Source organism: Pelobates fuscus, chromosome 13 (assembly GCF_036172605.1).
Source record: "Pelobates fuscus isolate aPelFus1 chromosome 13, aPelFus1.pri, whole genome shotgun sequence".
Lineage (NCBI taxonomy): Eukaryota > Metazoa > Chordata > Amphibia > Anura > Pelobatidae > Pelobates > Pelobates fuscus.
In genome coordinates, this window is record NC_086329.1 from 64,382,739 (window position 1) to 64,408,322 (window position 25,584).

The window sequence follows — 25,584 nt, forward strand, 5'->3', positions numbered from 1 at the left end:
ATGGGTCTCTCACCTTTTGAAATCATGTATGGGCGTCCACCTCCCGTACTTGGTAACTTAAGGGGGGATTTGAGTCAGTTGGGAGAAGGAATTACCCGGCAGCAGGTTGTAGAGTTGGGTAAAACTATGGAGGAGGTACAGAAATGGGTACAAGATAGATTACCTGTGAATATTTATCCCCCTGTTCATAGCTATCATCCAGGAGATCAAGTGTGGATTAAAGAGTGGAACAGTATACCGTTAGGGCCTAAGTGGAGGGGTCCTTGTTCTTTTGTCTACCCATACAGCAATAAAGGTGGCTGAAGTGACTCCGTGGATTCATCACTCCAGGGTTAAACCAGCAGCAGTAGATTCTTGGCAAGCTACACCAGATCCAGAGAATCCCTGCAAGATCCGGTTAAAGCGCATGACTCAGTTGGAGTAACGAGGAGATATTGGGATTACAAGTGTGTTTAAAGAGATCAGTAAGTGAGTGTTTTGTCGGCCATAATAAAGCCAGACCACTCACCCACGTGACATAGCCAGGGTGTCTCAAAGGGACCTCTGTGAAGGGAAGCAAAGGAGGTAATGTATTCTGGTTCTGAGACAATTGAACAGATAACATCTTCTCAAGCCGATTATCAAATGAGTGTTAGAGGTAAATCTGAGTGGCGATTAAAGACCTCCATTATAGGTTATGTTTGCATAGCAAGAAAAGGAATAATGTTTAACACATCTGTAGGAGAACTAACTTGTCTAGGGCAAAAAAGTTTATGATGATACTACAAAGAATACAACCTGGTGGTCGGCTTCAAATGTCTCAGAACCACCTAACCTGTTTGCAAGTTATGCCAATTTAAAGGACGTGTGGTTTGATCTATCACATCTAGTTGGAAAGCCCCAGCAAATTTGTACTGGATCTTTGGTAAGAAGGCCTATTCGGAGTTACCACAGGACTGGGAAGGGGCATGTGTGTTAGGTATGCTCAAACCATCCTTCTTCTTTGCCTATTGAAACAGGAGAGACTTTGGGAGTTAAAGTATATGATGTGAATCATAGGAAGAAAAGGGGACCCCTAGAGATAGGTACCTGGGAAGATAATGAATGGCCTCCCCAGCGTATCATAGATTATTATGGGCCAGCCACTTGGGCAGAAGATGGTACTTTCGGATATAGAACCCCAATATATATGCTCAACCGCATTATAAGGTTACAGGCAGTGGTTGAGATAATTACCAATGAGACATCGCAAGCGCTTAATCTCCTAGCGAAACATAATACTAGGATGAGGACAGCCATTTACCAAAAAAGATTAGCCTTGGATTACCTATTGGCAGTAGAGGGAGGTGTATGTGGGAAGTTTAACCTGAGCAATTGCTGTCTTCAAATAGATGATGAAGGGCAAGCAATAGCTGAGCTTACTAGCCATATGGTTAAACTAGCGCATGTGCCTACCCAGGTATGGAAAGGATATAATCCAAGTAGTTGGTTTGGTAATTGGTATGAGCAGTTTGGAGGACTTAAGGCATTGGTAGGTGGAGTCATGCTAATTTTGTTTTGAATATATCTTTATTGTTTTCACAATGCAAACTCATATATCGAACTGATTTGTGGTAAAGCAAGTAGTCGCCCGCGCAGGGGCATAAACATCAGTAAATAAAGGTGCAAACAGTTTGTCGCTTACGCAGAAGCGGATTTGTCATAGCTTGTATAGCATAGCATAGTCGGTGAAGGCAATTATGTGCACCAAGCATAATATGTAATAAACTATATTAATATGTGCGCATGTAAACATGTGAATGCTCATTTAATTAAAGTAAGTATCTTACAGTGCAGTACTGGTAAAGGCTATATACTTGGACACCCTATAGAAAATGCTGTTGTCTGGTATATTAAACATAGAGTAACTTTAAGATAACTTATGTTTCGTAACTTGGATCGAAATTAAAACAGTCAATGCCTGGTAGGGCAGTGGGAGAGGCATGCAATATAAATGAATGTGTAAAAAATAATATTTTAAGCGTTTAAAACTTTTAGCAGTACAGGGGCAAGGTTGGCCTTATTATTAGTTCGGTGGGGAACCCCCATGGCACAGCCGCCGTGTATTTCCCGGGACGCCGAGTCTCCGTCTGTCCTCCCCGCAGCAACCCCAGCCCGTCGCCAGAGTCCTCCGTGGCTTTGTGGGCACTCGGGAGCAGAGGCAGTCCATACGACTCCCACACCTTGAGTCCACGGGCCTCCCTTTCCCTGCACCTCCCTATCACCACCCAAGACTCGGGGGAGCGCGTGGCCCGACGTCTCGCCCGGTGCCGGCCGCATACTTGGGGCCGGCGCGCGCCCCCCCCGGCTACCGGTCCGCCGGAGGGGACGCGCAGGCCCGCCCCACCGGGCTAACGGCACCAGGGACTTGGCGCTCCGGGGATCCCTCAGACTCAGAGGCCAGGGCACTCACTTTCCCAGCAGGCGGGTAGTCACCGCGGAGGATCTATCCAGCGCTCGGCTGCGCCCACGTCCACTCGGGGCGGCCAGATCAGCTCCCCTTGGTGCATCTTCTGCACAGCTACTCCTTCTCTGGTGTTGTCCAGGTGCCTTTAAGGAGTGTGCTTGCAGGTTGTGGGGCCTTAGCTTCAGTAACCTCTGTGGAAGCTCAGGCTTCTTTTAATCTCAATCAGGGTGTCGCCCCTGGAGGGTATAGCTTCCCCTCCGTGTCTGTGTCTGCTGTTGCTGGCTGACCTTCACATGGCCTTCACCAGTGCAGGCGGTCGGCATCCAACTCACGCGGGGGTTCCCGCCATGGCACGTGTCGCCGCCATGGGACCGGGATAACCCCCGCCGGCCAAGAGGGGGGAGGCGGGGCCGTGCCCCGGGCCGAGGGCCTCCCCATACCGGGATGGATTCCACGTGGCGTGGTGTCTCGGTGGTATGCTGCGGCGCCATGTGGCATGTAATGGCTGCTGATTCTCGGCCGCATGGAGGCCGGGCCCGGTCCTCTTTGGTTGCCCGACGTGCGGTAAGTGTCTTGCGGGCATCCGGAGTGAGCTGGTGCCATTCCCCGTTCAGGGATGGCGTGGAATCACAGTTATGAGCGGTCTGGGGCTATTTTCGGTGCCTTTTTGCTTGCTTGGCTCAGGAGCCCATGTGGATGGCGTCCAGTCGGCCCGGCGGCCCGGCCCCGCCGTCATGCTAATTTTGATTCTGTGCCTTCTCCTACCATGTCTGATTCCTTTGGTAGTTAGGTCTGTGCAGAGCATTATAGAGAATATAGCAGAGAGAAAGGCTGCTGCACAGATAATGGCTATATATAGGTATGATGCTCTAAATCAGGGAGAACTAGTACAGGAAGAGGAATGTTGAGGGATTCATATCGTTAGGGAGTCGCAAAGTCTGGTCTGGTTCATAGCAACCTGAGGTGTAAGCAAACTATGGTTAAGTGATGCATCTGGAATTGTGAAATATCAGAAGCATCAAAGGGGGGAATGTGGTGGAATCTCAGTAAAAATACATTTACTAGGACAAGATTGCCACATGGTATGTGCATTTGCATATGTTGATGTACCAGTTAAGTCAGTTACACGTAGCTAAGATACAATCAGTAGTGTAAGGAGCATAAGTAGGAATACAGGATATACGAGTATTTCCCCTCCTCCATTGTGCTGGGCAAGCCATGTGGTCAAACAGGATTTTAGTCTCTATTCGGTTGATTAGATAAGAGTATGTGTAGGTTGAACTGATTATGGGAGGAGCTACATGCCTATATAAGGGACCTACACTGTATGATCAGGACTCAGACTTTGCTGTTTTTTGGTGACATTAGTCCCTCTGAGTCCCGGTCGGTGAATCGAATAAAGAATCTCTTCCTTCCTGAAGAAACCTGTGTCCATCTCTCTGTGCTTGGCTTCCGTCAGTTTCTCCGGTATCAATTTGATTGCCATTTCCTGTCCTAATGTGTTTTATACCCCACCTCCTATAGACTGTAAGCTCGTTTGAGCAGGGTCCTCTTCAACCTATCGTTCCTGTAAGTTTTCTTGTAATTGTCCTATTTATAGTTAAATCCCCCCTCTCATAATATTGTAAAGCGCTACGGAATTTGTTGGCGCAATATAAATTGCGATAATAATAACTCCCCAATGGCAGATAATTGAGCAGTTAGATTGCAGGCGCATAAGTAATACACCAAATGCCTTAATTATTTGGTTCCACAAGTGCTCCTTTAAAATGATTACAGAGTATTAAAAAAATCTTGAAAAATGCATAGCCAAAAAAAAAAAAAAAAAGAACATCAAACAAACCAAAACATCAAAATTTTGTTAAGGAGAAGTATTTTTTTCGTGTGTAAATGAACAGGTATGCTGTAATGGTGTACCCAGAGGAAAGTATGCCCAAATACAGACCTGGCAGCAGGTGTTTGGACCATGGCTAAGAAACGGGATGAGATGCTGGCACAGTCACTCCTTTCGAGAGGCAAAGACAAACCTGTGCATACAAAAAAAATAAGCATATTAATTTGCATCAGACCAGAGTGGTCTAACTTTTTTTTAATAATGCACAATGTTCTTGGACTGCATATAAATTATATTACGTTTTTCCAGTTCAAGCTGTTCTTAAAGGATCACTATAGGCACCCTGACGACCACTTCAGCTCAATGAAGTGGTCTGGGTGGCAGGTCCCTCTAGTTTTAACCCTGCAGCTGAAAACATGGCAGTTTCATAGAAACTGCCATGTTTACATTGCAGGGTTAATCTAGCCTCTAGTGGTGGTCTCCCTGACAGCCACTAGAAGCCGCTGCTGCGATTTACAGTCCTCACGGAGTCCAGTGTCAAATAAGATCCACATAGGACACCATTGAGTAATACTTTCCTATGAGCAGGTTTGAATGGATGCGCGCCTCTGGCCGCGCATGCGCATTCGGCACCACTCGGGAGCCGACGTCGGCGGGGGAGGAGAGTTTACCTGGCGCTGAATTAAGGTTTTAACCCCTTCAGCGTTTTAACCCCTTCAGCGCCAAGGGAGGGGGCATTCCAAGAGCCTTTAGTGCCAGGAAAATGGGTTTGTTTTCCTGGCACAATAGGATCCTTTTAAGATCAAGGGTAGCACTCCATTACAGACATATTAAACACATACAGGATACCTCATTAGCACACAGGTTACATTGGCGGGGAGAGTAAGCCGCTGATGTTGAGCTAATTGGTAATGTAGAAGTGATAGCCCTGATCGGTATTATGGGCGTGATGTTTTCCATTGGGAATCGGACATGTATGATTTCCATATCTATTTAAGCCCTACAGGCCAGTGTATAAAATTGTATGGTTATTGGATGTTGATGTGGCAACCATTACGTCTGTATTTCGGTAATATATTCTTGGAAGATTTTAAAAAATAAATAAAAAAAATTGTAACCTTAATAAAACAATAAAAACAAGTATTTCACTACAGTCTTCTAGACCAGTGTTTGTTTATAAAATGACAAGAAATTCCAGGATGTGATATAATGGGCAGACGAACCAAGCAAACAATTGACAGCAGTTTAGAAAGATGTAGGAAAAAAAAAAAAAAAGAAAAGGAAAAAAAATATCCTTTGCATAAAATTAGCACAGAGCAAACTTCTCGGTGAGCTACATTAAACAGTTGCTTAATTACACAGTAGAGTGCCTGTTTTTACTTATTTCCTATGCGTGAGTGACAATCCACAAATGCATGATTTGTATTTGAAAATTTGTCATTGTGTGAGTTGCTTATTAAGTTATTTCAGGCATGCAAAGAAACCTGTTGCATTCAAGAGACATATAAGTAGGACACCTGGGGTATAATTTAAAGATAAGGAAGAAATGGCAACAGGGAAAACACAGTGGTCATATTTTTTTTCCACACTGCTAAAATTCAACCCTTTTGGGGGGCGAGGTTTGGGCTCTGACCAAGATGGCCGCTTGAACTTCATGCTCCATACCACACAGCATCTTTCAGCATACAAAACAATTAACGAGCAGCCCAAATGGGTTGAACTCTAAGGCCAGATATGCCCCAGACACCGAGGGGCACCCAGCAGAGCGCCTATATTATGATTTTGTGTCGAGCCAGGCCGGGACCTCGCATGGGGATCAAGGCCCCAAGATGGCATCCTCGCCTCCCTCGTCCCCCCTCTCTATGGCCGAAACTACCTGTAGCGGAGAGGTAGTATAATCCACAGTATCTCCGCTGGGTAACAGGAACAGTATCAAATAATCCAGGCAAGTAAATACAGAATGCAATAATCCGGGTAGCGTTGTAAGAATCCTTCCTTCCCAAGAACTAGACGACACATAGGCTGGGAGTCAACTGAGCTTTTAATCACAGGTCACAGTATTTATGGGATTCCCCATGCAAGGGGTTTCCCTACTGACATTACAGGGGTTGTACAATAGGGGACTACATGGGGAACTTAACAACCTGGACATTTCTCCCATCATGCACTGCTGTACGAGAGGGATACTCCCACTAGAATATACAGTTAAGTGGATTATCCCTCCGTACAGCAGAACTGACATTTTACATGAAAATACATAACTTTTACAATATTCATTATATTTAAACGAATGGACGTTCGGTAGATAGCTGGGGTCTGAGCGCACATTTCGTGAAAGTACCGATCAGATCCCAGCATAAATAACCGAACGCCGCACGAAACCAACATTACGTTTAAGTTACATTCAAACTACCGATTGACCTTAGGAAAACACATTACCGAAGAACCGGGGCTCCCGAACGGCTTGGAAGTCCAGCGGTATTCGTGCCGTCGAGTAGCCGATTTTAGTTCCAGGCGCTCGACGACCAAATACCGCTGTGCTAACAAAGGATCCAAGATGGCCGACCGCCGCGTGGTCGGTAGCCGAACGGCGCCCACCCTGAATCTCTCTAATTACCGATTGCAACAATGTTGCAATCCTTAATGGGAGCCACACGACCTCCTGTGTGTGGTCTCCCTTCGGTAGTTTGTTTATTTCACGAACAGTGTTGAAATTCACTGTTCGTGAAACTATTGTATGAATGCTGCTGGCTTTCATGCCGCCAGCATACGAACGCTATCGTTCACATGTAATATACTCTGCATGAATACACTTGGTTCTTAAAGAGAATACACACATTAAAGAGAATACAGTTTTAAGTGACTAGTTTTGCCACAATACCACCCTGGCAGACAGAAGCACAGATCCCTGCACCATCGCGGTAACAATGGTCACCTAACAAGACCTGGCAACCCTCGCGAGGCAATACGCATGGAAGGCTCTGCCCTAAAGCCCAAAGAAACTGAGCATGAGAACAGGAAACTCACCCTGGAGACCCACTCACAAGAACTGGAGACAGGCGCATGGGCCAACACTAGGCAAGGTACCATGCTCCTACCAACAAATGGATGAGCTAGATAATGAAAGCCACAGGTGTAACATCAGGGTCCATGGAGTGCTTGAATCCCAGGACTCGAAATATGCTAAAGAGGTTCTGTCCTCCCTATTCCACGAGAAGAATATCCGAATATGCTTTGAGTGTGCACACCGCACAGCTAGGCCCAGATTGTCAGATGGACCACCCTGTGACCTTATATGCTTCCTGCACTCCTTCCTAGTAAAAGAGAAGATTATGCACAAGGTCCGATCACGGCAAACCTGGAGCTTTCAGGGTGCTGAGGTGGCCCCCGATAAGGATCTCTCGCCAATGCCAACGGATGCCAGGAGGCTGAATTACATGACCCTTCAAGAGGAATGAAGGCAGGGGTTCCCTGACCCCTCCCGACTCCCCTTTGTCCACTTCTGCGTTCCAGAGACTTCATGTTGCTGAGAAATGGGGGCTCTCTTGGGTCTATCCTCAAGCCTGCTGCTGAGTGATGTGGTGATTGCAGAATGCAGAATACTTCTAGAGTCCCTAGCGGAAAAGACACAGGTACTGGGGTCTCTGGAGTGGTAGTGACGTGAGGAAGTAGTGATACGGGCCTGGAGATAGTCCTTGTGAGAAACCAGGAGTGTGGGTACGGGTGGGCTTTCTTGCCACATCTTGCCTCCATTGCACAGCCTTTTGGGCAGGTACTGGGAGACAGCTCTGGACTTTATTTTTAATTTCCTAATTTTGTTTTTGCTCTGGGTTGCTTGCTCTTTCGCATGGCTTTGGGAGGAGGATATGGGGGTGGCTGGGTTGTTTTTGCATCACAGATCTGGGTCTTGAAGGGACCTGGACACAATGCTCTTGTACTGTATTCTATTGAGCTGGATTTGGGGGGAAGGGGGACTTCATGTGAATACTTCCTCTCCTCTAGGGGTGCACTCCTGGGTGATAGTCCTCCTCCTGAACCAAGATTGCCATCCGGACCTAATCACGATTCTAACCCACTTAATATCCCAGAACAGGAAGTGCTTAGAGAACTTTGTTGCAAACAAATATCCGTAGCCTTCCTAAAGGAAACCCGTTTCATGGGAAATGCAGCCCCTGCCTTGAAAAGTAAACACTAACCGAATAACTGGTTCAGTAATCACCCCGCAGCCTGGAAAGCTGGGTTAGCTATCCTACTGGGGGCCTCGCTGGGATTCACCAAACTCAAAAGACAGGTAGACCGAGAAGGTAGATATCTCTTCCTAAAGGGAGAGGTATCTGGCAGACATTGCACAATAGCAACCATATATGCCCCGAACCACAATCAGCCCCTTTACATACGCTGCACGCTTGCCAATTTCTAAGCATTTACTGAGGGCATCATGATCCTGGGAGGGGATTTCAACATCCCCTTAAACCCATTAATGGACACTTCCACAGGACACAGCGGTATACCCCAAACCGCAATCCTTGGAATTCATAAAGCATACGGTAGTTATGCTTAGTTGACTGCTGGAGGACCTTACATCTTACGGATAAGGATTACTCTCTCTACGATCCATGGTAGATATTCTCGTACAGACTACATTTTCATTTAACAAGAGGGACTTAACAGTTTACAAACGGCTGAAATTGACACATCTACGTGGTGGTATTATAGCCCCATACGGATTTTGATAGATTCTCCACTTCATAAACCGAACTGCTGGTAGCGGAGACTTAATTATTCCTTATTGCTAGAGCTACCTATACCGGACCAGGTTAACCAGGCGCTTACAACCTATTTTGAAGAAAATACTACATGCTGAGAGGACAACAAATCTACACCCACATACACGAACTTAAAATGCAATCTGGTAGTACATCACAGTTTCCTTCTGATATTGCAAAGGAATTGGAGCATGTCCACTCCTTACTCTATATTCTCCGTAGTTATTGTGCCGATAATACCCTTATTGATAAACAGAGTTGGATTCAACAATTCTGTCACAGAAGCTCCCGTGCCACAGCCTGCTGGAGATAGTTATGGTAGGGTGTGGAACTGCACTCTATCCCTTTAAGCAGTATGTAGCTGGGTGCAACTCAGACAGTCTCAGTACCAGAGACCAAAATGCTGAATAACAAAATAGAAGGAAAGTCGAGGCACTCCAAGGTACAAATCAGGCAATTTTATTGAACCCACTCCATCGCAACGTTTTGACCTATACGGTCTTTGTCAAGCTACTAAGTGCATGTATACACATTCATTTTTATAGGAATACAAGTGATTAACAATTAACAAGATCCCATCAAACAATTAGTTAAAATTACATCCATATACAACCCCCAGTATGGCTACACTGATAGTAAAGGCTAACAGCTGTGTCACGAGTGCAAATTAACTCAATTGGAAGCTTTCTCAATAAGTACCATCCCTGGGATATGGAGACAAAATTGGAAAAAAAATAAAAATGTAAATATCACAGTAATAAACAATAAAATGAATCAAAGCCAGATCGAGTCCAATTTCTCTTCAAGCATTACTATTAATAACTTTAGTATGATAATATTTGATTCTCTGACATATATAATATAGAACATATACGTATGTAAAAAAGGAGAAAAGAACATATATATAAGGCTATTATTCAGAGAAGCTCACAGGAAATTAGGGAATTTAAAATAATCATAATTATTATGATCTCAATCCGTTATTATAGACATTGTCATATTGGTTTTAATTTTTGGATTTTAACTATTTTTTTGTTTTTGCAGATTATTCTTAATTTGGTGCTGGGGACATATCTACTATATGCACATAAATGAATTCTGGACCAGTCAGGTCTTTATCTCTTATATTTTAAATAATTTAATCATAGAAAATTGAATGACTTTGATTACTTAATATAGATCTCTGATAGATTTATTGAATACATTCTATAATATGATCGTTTTTTCACTTTATGCACTTTATCTTAGAATAATGGGTTTCACACCTGCTTTTTACATTTGGTTATATAGTTAGTTTTTATTGTGATATTTCATATAATACACTTCAACACTTAAAATATAATTATGAACTAGAACTTTTCACAGCTTTGGAATCTGTCTATTAACATGTACACTGTCTATCCAAATTCTGTAGACCTTTCTTATATACAACACGTTTCTTTATGTGTGTACATATAACTTTTGGAACACATATACTGATTGTTTATCTTTATCACTTTTATATATGTTCTTTTCTCCTTTTTTTACATACGTATATGTTCTATATTATATATGTCAGAGAATCAAATATTATCATACTAAAGTTATTAATAGTAATGCTTGAAGAGAAATTGGACTCGATCTGGCTTTGATTCATTTTATTGTTTATTACTGCGATATTTACATTTTTATATTTTTTCCAATTTTGTCTCCATATCCCAGGGATGGTACTTATTGAGAAAGCTTCCAATTGAGTTAATTTGCACTCGTGACACAGCTGTTAGCCTTTACTATCAGTGTAGCCATACTGGGGGTTGTATATGGATGTCATTTTAACTAATTGTTTGATGGGATCTTGTTAATTGTTAATCACTTGTATTCCTATAAAAATGAATGTGTATACATGCACTTAGTAGCTTGACAAAAACCGTGTAGGTCGAAACGTTGCGATGGAGTGGGTTCAATAAAATTGCCTGATTTGTACCTTGGAGTGCCTCGACTTTCCTTCTATTTTGTTATACAGCCTGCTGGAGAGGCATAACAGCTAGCCTCCTACCCACAGACTATGGGCCTGGTCACAGACTTTTAAATTATATATAGGATATGGGGGTACATTGTGTTAATGTTGAGTTATTATGTAAAATGTTGAGCTGGATGAAATCTATTGTGTTAATTGTATTGTGTAAAAGATTTTGTGCTATGTGTCTTAGTGTCCAGCAGGAAATTAAGTTATCATGTCTTGACCCAATTATGTCCCAGACTTCTAGTCCACTTGTGTGTGACTTCTTACACCTTACAGAGTAGCTCTGCCAGGATCCCAGCTTCAAAAAGGAATTTAGGTTGTAAGCTCTGACCTCACATACAAGTAACCCATTTTGAATTTGACAATACCACCTCTACCAGGCAGCCAGTTCATATATGCACGAACATAACTTTCGTTTCACCAAACCAATCTGAGCGCTTTTTGTGTAGCGTTACTTACCTTATCCGGGGGCCGGCCGCGGTCCTCTCTTCAAGCCACGCGCGGTCCTGCGGCTGCACGAGCCGCGCGGGGCTCATCCTACTCTCCTAACAGGAAGACGGGCAGTGACCGCGAGACGCGGTCACGTGTCCCGCCTGAAGCTAAGAGCGCGCCGCGAGTCTCGGGCGCGCTCTTAAAGAGACAGTGGGAGCCTAAATTGCAAAAAGGCTCCCATTGGCTCCTGTCATGCCAATCACCCCATACACTTACCTTTTGGGGGTGTGGAAGTGACAGGAGCCAATCACATTAGTTTGGAGGCTACTTATACTTACCCTTTTCCCTTAGTTCCTTGCCCTATCGTGGTTTCTGCTACAGTTCCCTTTAGCGCTTGTTGTGTTCAGTTGTGTTCCTCCGTATTTGACCTTGGCTTTGTATTCTGACTTCGTTTTCGCTTTATCCTTGTCTGTTCTGTTTGCCGGCTTGCTGATTCCTGTGTACCAGACCCCGGCTAGTTCTCGTTTACGCTGTCTCTTTGTGCCCTTGACCTCGGATCGTTCCTGACTCTGTACTTCTCCTATATACGTCGAGTCCGGCCACTCTAAGGTCCGGTAGACGTATCTCTCCTCTGTGCTGTCTTCTGTTTAGCTGGATCCCGCGTGTAGGGGTATATTCTCGTTACATTTTGGATATGTTGTGCGCTCAGATCGAGTCTATTCAGGAATATAATTTTTTGGGGGTTCCGATGCTGTTGTCATGTATTCTTGTGATATGTTCTAAATTGTATGTAAATTTTCCTATTTGAGAGATAATTGGATTAGCTTAATTGGAGCTCAATTATCTCTCAAACATAATGGCTTGTGGGAAGGAAATCCTTGTGATTTTGTATTAGAAACTGCATAAAAAGCAGAGTGTGGCATAATAAAGTTCAGATTGCTGCTTTTACCCAATACGACTGGTTGCGTCCATTATATTGGGGAAACTCTACACACTATACTCAGCACATCTGGAATTAGGACTAGTTGAGGATTGAAGGAATAACAGCAACATAGACTCACGAACCCGTGAAAAATACTTTCGAACTTTCCCCCTCCTGACCAAGGCTGAGGCTGAGCAACTAGACTCCCCCATATCGGAGGAAGAGGTGAGACAAGCAATTAAAGTCGCCAAGCAGCTCCACTGAGAGGGGGGTGCCTTTGATGCTCTTTGACTGGGTGGACTAGTCCTTCATCATGGAGACATTACAAGCCATGGGCTTTGGAAGCAAACTAATGAATTTGAGTGGGGCTTTTTAAAGGTGCCCTATCGCAAGGTTGCGTATAAACTGAGTACTCACAGAGACCTTCCAAATTTGGAAGGGACCAGACAGGGGTGCCCACTTTCACCCCTACTCTTCGCCCTAACTTTGGAACCACTATTACACAACATACGTAGGAAAGGAGATTTATCAGGTTTGAAGTGGAAAGGACACACACACAAAATAGCGGCATAAACGGACAATCTGTTATTTTTTTATCACATGGTCCAGAACCCCGTTGCCTTGCATCATGTCTGAGAGCACAAGATACGGGGCACTATCCAGTCTCAAACTTAAATTGACCAAATGCAAGATTCTTAATATCTTGATTCATGAAGATGAGTGTTTACAACTCTGGTCTCACTTCCCTTTTTAATGGTGCACATCCCAGATGAAATATCTAGGGATCTACATATGCAGCAATCTGATTGATTTATACCAACAAAACTTCACACCACTTCTCCAACATATCCAAAAGGACCTGAAACTTTGGAACTATATAAATAAAGTGTGACTATATATAAAGTGGTGTGAGTTTGAGTGACAGTGTGTGTCTTAGTGAGAGTGTATGTGTCAATGGGAGTGTGTTAGTGATACTGTGAATGTCAGTGATAGTGTGTGTGTTAGTGAGAATGTGTAAGTGACACTGCATGTCAGTGAGTGTGTAAAGGACACTGTGTGTGTGTCAGTGAGAGTAAGTGACACTGTGTGTATGTCAGTGACACAGTGTGTGTGTCCGTGAGAGTTTATAAGTCAGTGAGAGAGTGTGAGAGTGTGTAAGTGACACTGTGTGTATTAGGCAGTATATGTGTGTATGGTTATATGTAATAGGCAATATAAGTGTGTGTATGTATTAAAAAGTGTGTATGGATTTATGTATTGGGCTGTGTGCGTATGGTTGATTGTATGTAATAGGCAGTGTGTGTATATGGATGAGTGTTTTTATAATAGGAATTGTGTCTCTTACTTTCCCTAAATGTCTGCTCACTGCGTCTCTCTACTAAAATGTCGCCCAGTCTCTGTTTCCCAAGTATCTCAATCCTTTCCCTAAATGTCTCCCCAGGCCTTTTCCATTCTCTAAATTTCTTACCGGTGCTTCTGCTTTCACTTAAAAGGATACTATAGTGCCAGGAAAACAAAGTTGTGTTCCTGGCACAATACCGCCCTCTGCCTCCCCTCCACATCGCAGTGAATACAGTGAATAAAAGGTTGAAAAACCCTTCGTTTGCTTACCTGATCCCAGTGCTGATGTACCTTGGCACTGACTTGCAGCTTCGCCTCCTCAGACGTTATGGATAAGGTGGCGCTAATGCACATGCGCAGCCAGTGCCACGTGCATTAGGCCCTCCCCACAGGAAAGCATTGATTTTAGGGAAATGGAGAAATAGCTGCCGCTGGATGTCCTCATGCAGAGCGTGAGAACATCCAGCGTCAGAAGACCAAAAGTCTGTTAACATCCAGGAAGCACCACCTGTGGCTTTCTAGTAGACAGCCACTCGAGGTAGACTGAGTGCTGTAATGTAAACATTGCAGTTTCTCTAACAACTGTTAGAGCTGGCTAGGGAGTATAGGAATTGAGTGACTGACTTCCCTCCATTCAGATGCCGGCATGCTGGCGATGAAGCCAGCATCTTGAACTCACAAAGGAGCTTTGCCATACATGAAAAAGCATTTCTAAGCAGATTAAAAGAGGTGGCGCGGAGTCAGAATTGTGGCAAGTTAATATCGCACAGTTTTACACTGAACACATTTATTTCTGTGATACATTATGTATAAAATGTGTTATGGACAGAAGAATTAAACCAAAATGGCTATTTATTAATGTCTATTTATTCTGTGTTCACTGTGTAAAAAAAAACTGGTTTCTAGAGTAAAAGCTTCCCTTCCCCCCTCTGTGTACTCAGTAACTGTTTCCTCTGCAAATTCCTCTTTAGCCGGGGCAGCAGCTGTCTCCTAAGCTGCTACCTCACCCCCCCTTCCCATCTGAGCAAGCCTAGTGTAACAGCTTCTTTTATTAACTTCTCCCCCACTTCCTTTGTGCAACTAAAAGCTCTATAGAAACATGCCACATGTAGTAAAATGGAGCTGGGATACAAAGAAATGTCATGTGATGAGGCTGGGGTCACGCCCAGTAGGGTGGGTTTAGACAAAGACCCCTTAGACTGTTAACCAATGGATAAATGATACTGTATGCTAATTGTGATTCTGTACATGACGTTTTTCTGCTTTAAAAGGGAATTGCACCCCCTGCAATAAAGGCCTCTCTGGAGTTCTTTCAAAACCTGCAATGTGTCCGGTGTGATTTTACTTCCAGAAGACATGTGCATGCATTAATCAATTTGGAAGGTGTAGATAGACAAATAATCAAAGTTTTCTTTGATCCAAAACATTTGGCTTTCGAACAGGGACTGAAAGGGTTATTGTTCTCCATTTGAAGCCGTATAAATTCCAAAGACAGGAGAACAAAGGATTCCCAGAGATTGGAAACTGAGTCTGATCAGCTCTGCTTATGGTAAATTACTTACCTATATTTTCCTTTCTTTGGACTCTGTTTGTTCTCCATGCCTTCACTTCTGCTTCCTGTGGATAACATCTTCAGACAGGTATTTAATATGCCCAATAATGTCCCCTTTTATATAGAACAATCTGTCATAATTGTCTATCTACAGCCTAAATCCTGAGTGTGAGTTTTATATGTGAAAGTGTCTGTTTGAGAATCTGTTTTTACTTCTTTTGATTATTTGAGGTCGGGTTCATAAGACAACCCTGGCGTTTGTGGCCGGATTATATTAATTGTAAATCCTGGCGTTGTTTTTATTTTGAGATCAGGGGGTTCACAAGACAACCCTGGCGTTTGTGGCCGGATTATATTAATTGTAAATCCTGGCGTTGTTTTTATTTTGAGATCAGGGGGTTCACAAGACAACCCTGGCGTTTGTGGCCGGATTATATTAATTGTAAATCCTGGCGTTGTTTTTATTTTGAGATCAGGGGGTTCACAAGACAACCCTGGCGTTTGTGGACGGATTATATTAATTGTAAATCCTGGCGTTGTTTTTATTTTGAGATCAGGGGGTTCACAAGACAACCCTGGCGTTTGTGGACGGATTATATTAATTGTAAATCCTGGCGTTGTTTTTATTTTAAGTTCAGGGTTCATAAGACAACCCTGGCGTTTTTGGCCGGATTATATTAATATTTTAATATTAAATCCTGGCGTTTCTTTTGTTGGTTTTTATTTTAAGTTTGGTTTTGGGAAATACAAAACTGGTGTAATTAGTTTTAGTTTGTTGAAATTATAAAAACAACGAACACAGAGTTAAGTTGTTGTATGTGTGTTTGCGTGTTTCTATGCTATTTGTGATGTAATTACATTTGTATTTTGTGCTTTTGTCTTGTCTGTATATGTTACTTGTTTTATATTCTATATGTGTCTTGTAGTTCTCCTATTCTATCTTTTGTCTTAAGGAGAGCTGTGCTTAGGCACTCACATGGTTAAAAACTTTGTGCTTGCAACTAACTTGTCCCCCCCCCCTTCCACCCCTCCCTCTTTCCTTTGACTCGCTCCTTCCTCTGAGTGAGGTTTGTCCAGTTGGAATTCCTTTGTTAGTGATATGATTGCAAGTGTATGTGTAGCTTGATGTATCCTTGATTTATGTTTGTGTCCTTACTTATTTATGTAATGTAACTCCTTGGGGTTTTGTTTGCAATGAATGTAGAGTTATTTCCTGTTCTTTTGTATTCTTTATGTTTCTGTACAGCACTCATATAGTTAAATGGGTGATATGCTTGTGAGCCTCAGTGAGGAATGTGTGTGCTGGACAAATATTCTACTTAAGAACTTTATGTAATCACAGGGACTGATTCTAATTTCCCTGAAGCTCAGTTAAGTAATGAATTGTAATTGCTAGAGAAAAAGAAAAAGTACTTTGATGGAAGTTGGTTTTATTCTTAGATATCCAGAAATGAAGGGGTTACACTAACTTGTGAAGAGGCAGAGAGAGGAGTGCAGATTCGACCCCCTCCTTTTTTTTTCCTTTAGGACTATAACTACTTAACTATTACAGTTATTTGTGTTTGGTGCAATAACCAACATTATTTAAGATCTTGCAGATATTTGATTCCAGAGTTAAAAACCAGCACAAGAATAGTGATCTATGTGTGTTTGTTTGTTTGACTACGTTGTTAGTCTGTACTGTTTTTTTGTTTTTTGTTTTTTTTCCCATTGTTTTTATGTATGTTATTTTGGTGTATGCAATTATACAGTAAACTCCATTCCTTTTTACGGAAGGAAAACCTTGTTACTTCTGGGGTTGAATTAAAATCTTTGATTTAATTCATGAGAACGAGATTTTAATATCATGACCAAAATGGATTACTGTATATTGTATACTGGACATACACGTGTTTTGGATATAGAGAAGACAAAGGAATAGTATATGAGAATGGATGAGGCAGATTTACTACTATCCACAGCCACGCCTACTCCTAACTTAACATTACTTCCACTCTTACTATGCCCTTTTACTGTAGAATTGCCTGAATCCTAATGACCCATTCCGCTTCATGGAGTGACTTGTTTAAGCCTAAGATAAATTGGCTGATTAGGCTACCTGTATTACCAATGTCCTCCACGACGAGTTAGCATCTGTGGAAAGTATCACTTCAGGTTGTCCCAAATTTTCCTCTGACTTAGATTTCAGTACATAATAAGGCCCGTACCCATCGGCTATATGTGGCCTTGTATAGCAGGCCACATGGAATCTATTTGTAGCATGCAAGGCCTGCCTGACTCATCATTCCTGTCTAATATTGTTCTCTCCTGCATACATGTAGATGGCTCTCCTTGGAGTAGCCTGTTAACTAAGTCTTGCTTTGTAGTTACCTCTACCTGTCCAATCAATCTGCTAGGTGCAGATGTCCTTCCCCCATTTGCAGGCCTCTAACACCTTTCTGCCTGATGGCCAAATTCATATGTCTGAACCAATCTCTGCTGCTGACAAAACAGCCCTCTGCTTATTATTTCTTCTGCTCCACATAGTGAAACCTGACCAGGAGGCAAGGGTCCTAGCTAGTTGCCCCAATACCCTTACCTGAATTAGACAGGCCCTGAAGATTTTGCACACCTCAATGTTTTCCCCACTCCAAGTTCCTGTGAAGTTGCTCCCAGGGGCCAGCCTGTCCCTTAAGCCATACTACCCCCTCTCTATCCTCCACCCCGAAGCCTGTCCAAGCTCTTGCTATTCCCTAACAGGTTAAGGCTCTGGTGTCAAATGGTGCCTTGGTTCCCTGAGACTCTCCCTGCAATATCCCACTTCTCCCTGGAATAGACTAATCCTGTGCTGGACACTGTCACCATGCAGAGATGACACTCTATTACCTGGCCACTCTTCTACCACTTCCCAGGGGGGGGGGAAATGAGATGACACTGACTCTATTATTTTCAGCCTTCTTCCTCATTACATCTTGTGGTTCAGAAGACCTGTTCCTGTTGGTGGAGATGAAACTCACCATAACAGATCTGTTCCAGATTTGCTGTCACTACAGTGGACCAAGTATCTCACCTCAACAATGTCTGCACAAGAAGCTGAGCTATAGGCTCTCACCACAGCATGCAAGACCTCTGAAGGAAGACACGACAATATCTACTCTGCAACAAGGTATGCACTAGGTGTGACACATGACTCCGGAATGAATCTGGAACTAAGAAGATTTCTTACAGCAACTGGCACACCAGTTAAGTACAGCACGGCTAAAAAGAGCTGATGGATGCCCTACACCTTCCTGAAGGAGTGGCCGTACTGAAGATAAAGGCTCACAGAAGATTGAACTCAGAGGAAGCATGTGGCAACTATTTGGCTGGCCAAGCTGTCCAATAAGTTGTAAGTGCACTAAGGGAAGTGGACAGAAGAGTGTCTGCTGAAGAAACTCCCATATTCACCATGTAAGATCCTACCCACAGACCTCAAGCTCCTGAAGGAAAAACAAGCAGCTACTGACCCTGAAGAAACACAAGCTGGAAACAGAAAAGGGCAACCCTTGCAGACGGGCTGTACCCCAACAATTTAAAGTTCTGCTTACCCAAGAACATATACTCAGCAGTGGTCCAGTGGGCCTACGGAGCATCATATCTGTCCAGAACCTTCATGAACTCTTTTGATCAGCAAATACTCTGAAATACTAGGAATTGCCTCTCTGACCAACAGTTACTGTAGATCTTGTGCCATTTGTGCCAAGGGCAACTCAGGAAGAATGGAGGAAAGCCCCAAGCATCTAGCCAAACTTCAGTATCTCTTCCAGAGGAGTCAAGTTGACTACACCCAGAATGCCAAAGAGTGGCTGGTTCAAATATGCATTAGTTATAGTAGACATGTTTTCAGGATGGCCAGAGGCCTACCCAGCCACCAAAGTGATAACCAAGACCACATGCTGAGTAATGCACCTTGAAAGTTACAGGGATCACCAACCCTGTGGATTCATCATTCCAGAATAAAGCCTGCCTCTGCTTCATGGGAAGTAGAATTTGTTGATCTTGACAATTTTTGAAACTCCATTCTTAAAGAGCAAAAATACTTGCTGAAGAAAATATCAACAAGTGGGTGTTTTGATGGCCATAATAATGCCTGACCACCTGTCATCGATGGAAAGCCGAATATCCTAAAAGGGGACCTCGTGAAACTAAAGAGAAACAGACGTACTCCTTACTCTGCAGCCCTCACGCCTGAGGTGCCTACGCACAGTCGAAGCTTCTTCAGAATGATCTGCTTATCTTGAGTTTGTGGTGATATTAATATTGAATTTTTAAATGATCTGAGCCTGCTAGTATTAGGGTAGCATGAGACAAGATTTATAAGATTAAGAATAAGTAAATGTGCCCTAGCCAATATTATGTCCATACACATAATACTTGACAATCACCAAGGTACTCTTGACACACCACATTCATGCTCCAGGACAAAAAGGAACACTCCTATAAAGGGCGGTGTTACCCACACATATATATTAATGCCATAGGGGTGTCAAGGGGGGTACCAAATGATTTTAAGGTAATAAACTAAGTTTGAATCTATTCTCCCAAGCATTACAGCTAATAAAATCTGAATTGGAAGGGAGGAGGTTCATATAATAAACAGGAGACCTTTTCCTTATGGGACATGTAGGACTCACCTGAATGGGTAAGTGCCACGTACATGACTGTTAATCCCCTCAAGCCATACATTAGGACTTTAAAAGACATGATAGTCATCCCATATTTGAGGATACTATGACTGTAGAGACAGATTTCTCTGACACCAACTTGTGACTTGAATGGATGAAATACAATGCTACTACACATAACAAGTCTACTGCTATGTCTGCGGAGGAGCGAGGCCTCACCCAGGTACTGTATCCCTGAACCTTCCTCCGGATATGAGGTATGGTTTTTGAGTCTCTACACTATATGTAAACCTAAGCGGTCAGCATGCGAGTCATGGAAAATGAATACCCAATCATTACTAAAAATATTAACCCAGACGAAGGCATGCAGGGAACTATACTGGTTATGGGATATATGGTGGGATAGGGCGGTTACAAGCTACCTCTCAGATGACCTTCCAGAATAGAATGGCCTTATAGATGATTTTGGCAGGAAAAAGGAGAGTATGTAAAAATACTCCCAGACACCGTGACATGCTGTACCTATATCCCAGATAATACAGGCCCTAATGGTAAGGTAACGTTGGCAATAGAAAAGTTAAAAAGTTTATCCAATGAACTGAAAAGGAATTCTGGGGCCACAGATCCATGGGAAAGATGGTTTGGATGGATGTCTGGATGGCAAGGTGCTCTGGCCCAAATAGGTGTTACCATTTTAATAACGATAATCATCCTCGCTCTTCTTGTTTGTTGTGTATTACCTTGTCTTAAGAAATGCCTACAAAAGACAGTTGATCAGACAGTCGACCAGACCACCCCGACCTTCCTTCACCAAGAGATTGATGACATAGACCGTGATACACCACATACACCCTTACAGTCCCACTGCACTAAATCAATAGCTACTTCCTCTTAAGGACATTCAGGGATAGCGTCTGTCTCTACGGGCAGAAATCTGTCGCGGAAGAAGTAGTGGACAAGCTGCTATGGGTAACCCGCACAGTGAAGCGTTCGAGGCCTGTTCAGACAGATGTGCAAGATAGCCTTTTGTTATTTTTCTATAGGGACAGTATTAGAGTTAGAGATAGTAGTTATTAATAAAATAGCCATTTTAAGGGGGGACTGTTATGGACAGAAGAATTAAACCAAAATGGCTATTTATTAATGTCTATTTATTCTGTGTTCACTGTGTAAAAAAAAAACTGGTTTCTAGAGTAAAAGCTTCCCTTCCCCCCTCTGTGTACTCAGTAACTGTTTCCTCTGCAAATTCCTCTTTAGCCGGGGCAGCAGCTGTCTCCTAAGCTGCTACCTCACCCCCCCTTCCCATCTGAGCAAGCCTAGTGTAACAGCTTCTTTTATTAACTTCTCCCCCACTTCCTTTGTGCAACTAAAAGCTCTATAGAAACATGCCACATGTAGTAAAATGGAGCTGGGATACAAAGAAATGTCATGTGATGATGCTGGGGTCACGCCCAGTAGGGTGGGTTTAGACAAAGACCCCTTAGACTGTTAACCAATGGATAAATGATACTGTATGCTAATTGTGATTCTGTACATGACGTTTTTCTGCTTTAAAAGGGAATTGCACCCCCTGCAATAAAGGCCTCTCTGGAGTTCTTTCAAAACCTGCAATGTGTCCGGTGTGATTTTACTTCCAGAAGACATGTGCATGCATTAATCAATTTGGAAGGTGTAGATAGACAAATAATCAAAGTTTTCTTTGATCCAAAACAAATGCATTTGGGGATGATTTATGTTAATTATAACCTGTCACAAAAGTTTCACTTTAAATTTTGAGATTTTTGGCCCAATGTATTAATTAGTTTTGTAATGTAACACCTTGTCACATGAAAATATATAAAATATTTACAAAAATGTGAGGGGTTGTAACGGACCGTTTTGCACACAAGAGGTTAAAAACCGTTTAGGCGATATTCCCCTTTTCAGATGCACAGACAGCTACTGCAATCACCAATCTCCCGAACTGCAAACACATGAATTCACCAATCTCCCGAACTGTCTTAAGTCTGAGGACTATAGGAAAATAGGCGGGCGCGAGTGACACTGTGTGTATGTCAGTGACACTGTGTGTAGGTGCCACAGTGTGTGTGTCCGTGAGAGTTTATAAGTCAGTGAGAGACTTAAGTCAGTTAGAGCCCCTGCTCGCGCCCGCCTATTTTGTCATTTTGACGAAATAGGGGGCACGGCTTCACGAGGCTCCCGGCGCTGGAACCAGGTGAGTAAAAACTGCTGCTTGGAGAGTCCCTTTACTGTATGGGAGGGAATATGCTTCTAACAAAAAGCATCTGCACCATGCTTTCTGTCTCTCAGATATTTTTGGAACAGGAGTTCATCTGAGACCCGATCAGTGTGTAAATAAAAGACCTGTTACTTCCTGAATAGACTTGTGTCCATCTCTCTACTGCGTAGAAGACGATGATCTCTTGGACAAAAGGCCAGATCCTGGTATATATTTTGTCTGCTAGCTCTCACACTATCTTGGCCAAGTGTGTCCTGTTGTAAATTCCGCCACTAGACCATAGATAGAGTATATAGACTAGTGGATCCTGGTGTAAATTCCGTTCACTAGATCGTGGTGCCTAGGCAGACTAGACCTCGAGGTGCTGGCTAGTTCGAATAGTTGGGTTTGTTGTAAAGATTGTAAAGTACGTTGGAATTTGTGAAAATGTATGTCCTGCTAGAAAGCTTGAGCTCTGTCGTTTAGTGGACGTTTAAATTGTGTGTATAGTGTAAAATAGCGCACGGTACCATAACCACTGACAGGTACCATAACTACTGCTAGTGTGAAAAATACTAAAAAATACTGTTTAACGTTGTATGTGTAACACTTTAACTATTACTAACTGACCTTGTAACTTTAATACCATGATTGTTTAAACTGTGTAATATTTGCCAACCGTACCATAACCACTGACTGTAAAAAACAAAATTGTTGAAATGTTATGTGATTGGTTAGTATATGGGGATTAATAGTGTGGATAATTGTATGGTTTGAATAATAGTTACATTGATGAGTATAAAGTGCTTGGTGAGACTTTTTGATTTTACTTGTGTGTGCGACGTTGTGATATTGTTAAGTGTGTGAGGATCCTGTGCACGTGTGTTTTGCCCTAGTAACTGTGCCATGTGGTGCTGTTGCTAAGGAAACAGGTGTGACCGTTGGAAGTGTGTTTGAATCAGATACTCCTTTGACAGTATTGGTGCGTCTGATTCAAAGATCGTTGATCCTTTGTCTTGTATGTTAAAGGGACACAATAGTCTCCTGAACAACTACAGCTTAATGTAGTTGTTCAGGTATGATCTATAGCTCCCTGCAGGCAATCTAATATAAACACTGTATTTTCAGAGAAAATACAGTGTTTACATTGATTGATAGGAATACCTCCAGTGGCCGTCACTCAGACGGCCACCAGAGGGACTTCCTATCATGCAGGGCCCTAAAAAGGCCCTGTACACGTCAGACGTATTAAATAGTCTGACGTGTGCAGGAGAGAGAAGGCACTGGGTGCGCGCCTTCTCTCTTCTGCCTGTCAGCAGAGGAGGGGGGCGGGCAAAGACCGCGAGCTGGGCTGTCAGTCAGCTCAGCTCACGGCAGTGCGCTCAGGACTTCAGAGGGCGGCATGAATGCCGCCCTCTGAAGTATGTGTGGATGTGCGGCGAAGCCGCGCATGCGCACAAGGGAGCAATGACGCTTCCAAATGGAAGCGTCTGATTGCTCCCTGCTCGCGCCCGCCTATTTAGTCATTTTGACAAAATAGGGGGCGCGGCTGTCAGGGTACCTGAGGTCTCTACCTCCGAGAGAGGTAGAGACTTAGTCATTCATCCATCCGGACGGCCTGATTTCACTCTTCCTCGCGGTCCTTCTGGTCATGCAGGCCGGCCGCGAGGGAGTGACTCCCTTTTATAGCATGACGCCCGGAGGTCGACGTCAGGACGTCAACCCGGAACGACCTGTCACTCAATTGGTTCAGGACCAATCAGGACTCGACGGAGGTGTGTCTACTTATCTGAACAGGGCATTTAACAGCGCTTCTTTCATTAGCTCATTGCCCTGTCGTGGTTCTAGCTTGTTCTAGTCACTCAGTGCTCGTATTTTCTAGTTATCCCTTTTGGTTTTGACCCGGCTTGTTTGCTCGATTCTGCTTATCTCTGTTACCCTTGATTCGGCTTGTCTATCGCTTACCTGTCTTCTGTTACCCTCGACCTCGGCTTGTCTTTGACTATTCTCTACTGTACTACTTACGTTAGTCCGGCCATTCTAAGGTCCGGTATACGTATCTGGCTACTGTTTGTACTCTGCGTGTTGGATCCCTGTCCCGATCCTGACATTACGACAGGGCCAATGGATCCTGCAAGTACAAACAGTCAGCTTGGTTCTCCTGATCCTAGGTTTGAAGCCATGGATCACAGAATGGATCAGATGGCACTAGCACTACAGGCGTTATTATCTCGTGCCAATAATCCACCAGAAGAGTTACGTACTACTCCTGTCTCTCCTGTAGGTTCAGGCCTAGAGGTAGCCACTGTAGGTGCTTCTTCTCGCATTACCCCACCAGTACGTTATGGTGGTGCTCCTGAGAAGTGTCGTGGTTTTTTAAACCAAATTAGTATCCACTTTGAATTGCAACCTCGCTCCTATCCTACGGATAGGGCAAAGGTGGGATTTATTATCACCTTACTCATCGAGAAGGCTCTGAGATGGGCCAATCCACTGTGGGAGAACGATAACCCGTTAGTATATAACTATAACGCATTTGTAGCTGCTTTTAGAAGAACTTTTGACCCTCCAGGTAGAAAGGTTAATGCAGCCAGATTACTGTTACGCCTGAGACAGGAGAACCGAACACTTGTGGATTATGCACTAGAGTTCAGGTCTCTGGCGTCAGAGGTCAAGTGGAATGAGCAGGCGTATATGGACGTATTTTTGAATGGGCTATCAGATGTAATCCTTGACGAGGTTGCTACTAGAGAACTTCCTGAGAATTTAGAGGATTTAATTTCGTTCATTTCTCGTATAGATGAACGTTTAAGAGAGAGACAGAACACTCGAGAGGGGAACCGGAGATCTTCCTTTAGGCTAGCTCCCGCATTTCCAAGTCCTGACTCCACGGTCTCATTGCTCCCTGAACCTATGCAGATAGGCTATACCCGCCTCTCTGAGGAGGAGAGACAGTACAGGAGGAAGGAGGGGTTATGTATGTACTGTGGAGCCAGAGGTAATTTACTCTCAAACTGTCCTAACCGGCCGGGAAACGCTCGCACCTAAGTTTCTCTAGAGGACAGGCCTTGGGTGTTTCTATTTTGTCCTCTACTCCTAATTATAAAGATCACAGGCTTCAGCTACCAGTTTCCTTAACCTGGGAGAAAGTAGTGGTAAAGGCTATGGCCTTGATAGATTCCGGAGCTGCTGAGAATTTTATCGACCAAGCCTTTGCTACTAGACACAATATCCCATCCCAGTTAAGGGAGACACCCTTGGCCGTTGAGGCCATAGATGGTAGACCATTACTGGACCCCGTTATCTTTCGTGAGACCATACCCATTAACTTAAATGTTGGTATCCTACACGTGGAGGATTTATCTCTCATGCTCATTTCGTCCCCTTCTGTTCCCATAGTTCTGGGGTATCCATGGTTGAAGAGACATAACCCTATTATCGATTGGGAA

At 43.4% G+C, this 25,584-nt stretch overlaps 1 protein-coding gene across 1 annotated transcript in view; it reads right to left on the reverse strand.

Moving 5' to 3' along the window:
* Positions 1–25,584, reverse strand: part of MAPKBP1 (mitogen-activated protein kinase binding protein 1) — a 535,700-nt gene that overhangs the window by 20,378 nt on the left and 489,738 nt on the right. Inside the window, exon 27 of the mRNA XM_063439925.1 lies at positions 4,371–4,452. Coding sequence (XP_063295995.1) covers positions 4,371–4,452 — 82 coding nt within the window. The remainder of the gene's footprint in view (positions 1–4,370; positions 4,453–25,584) is intronic.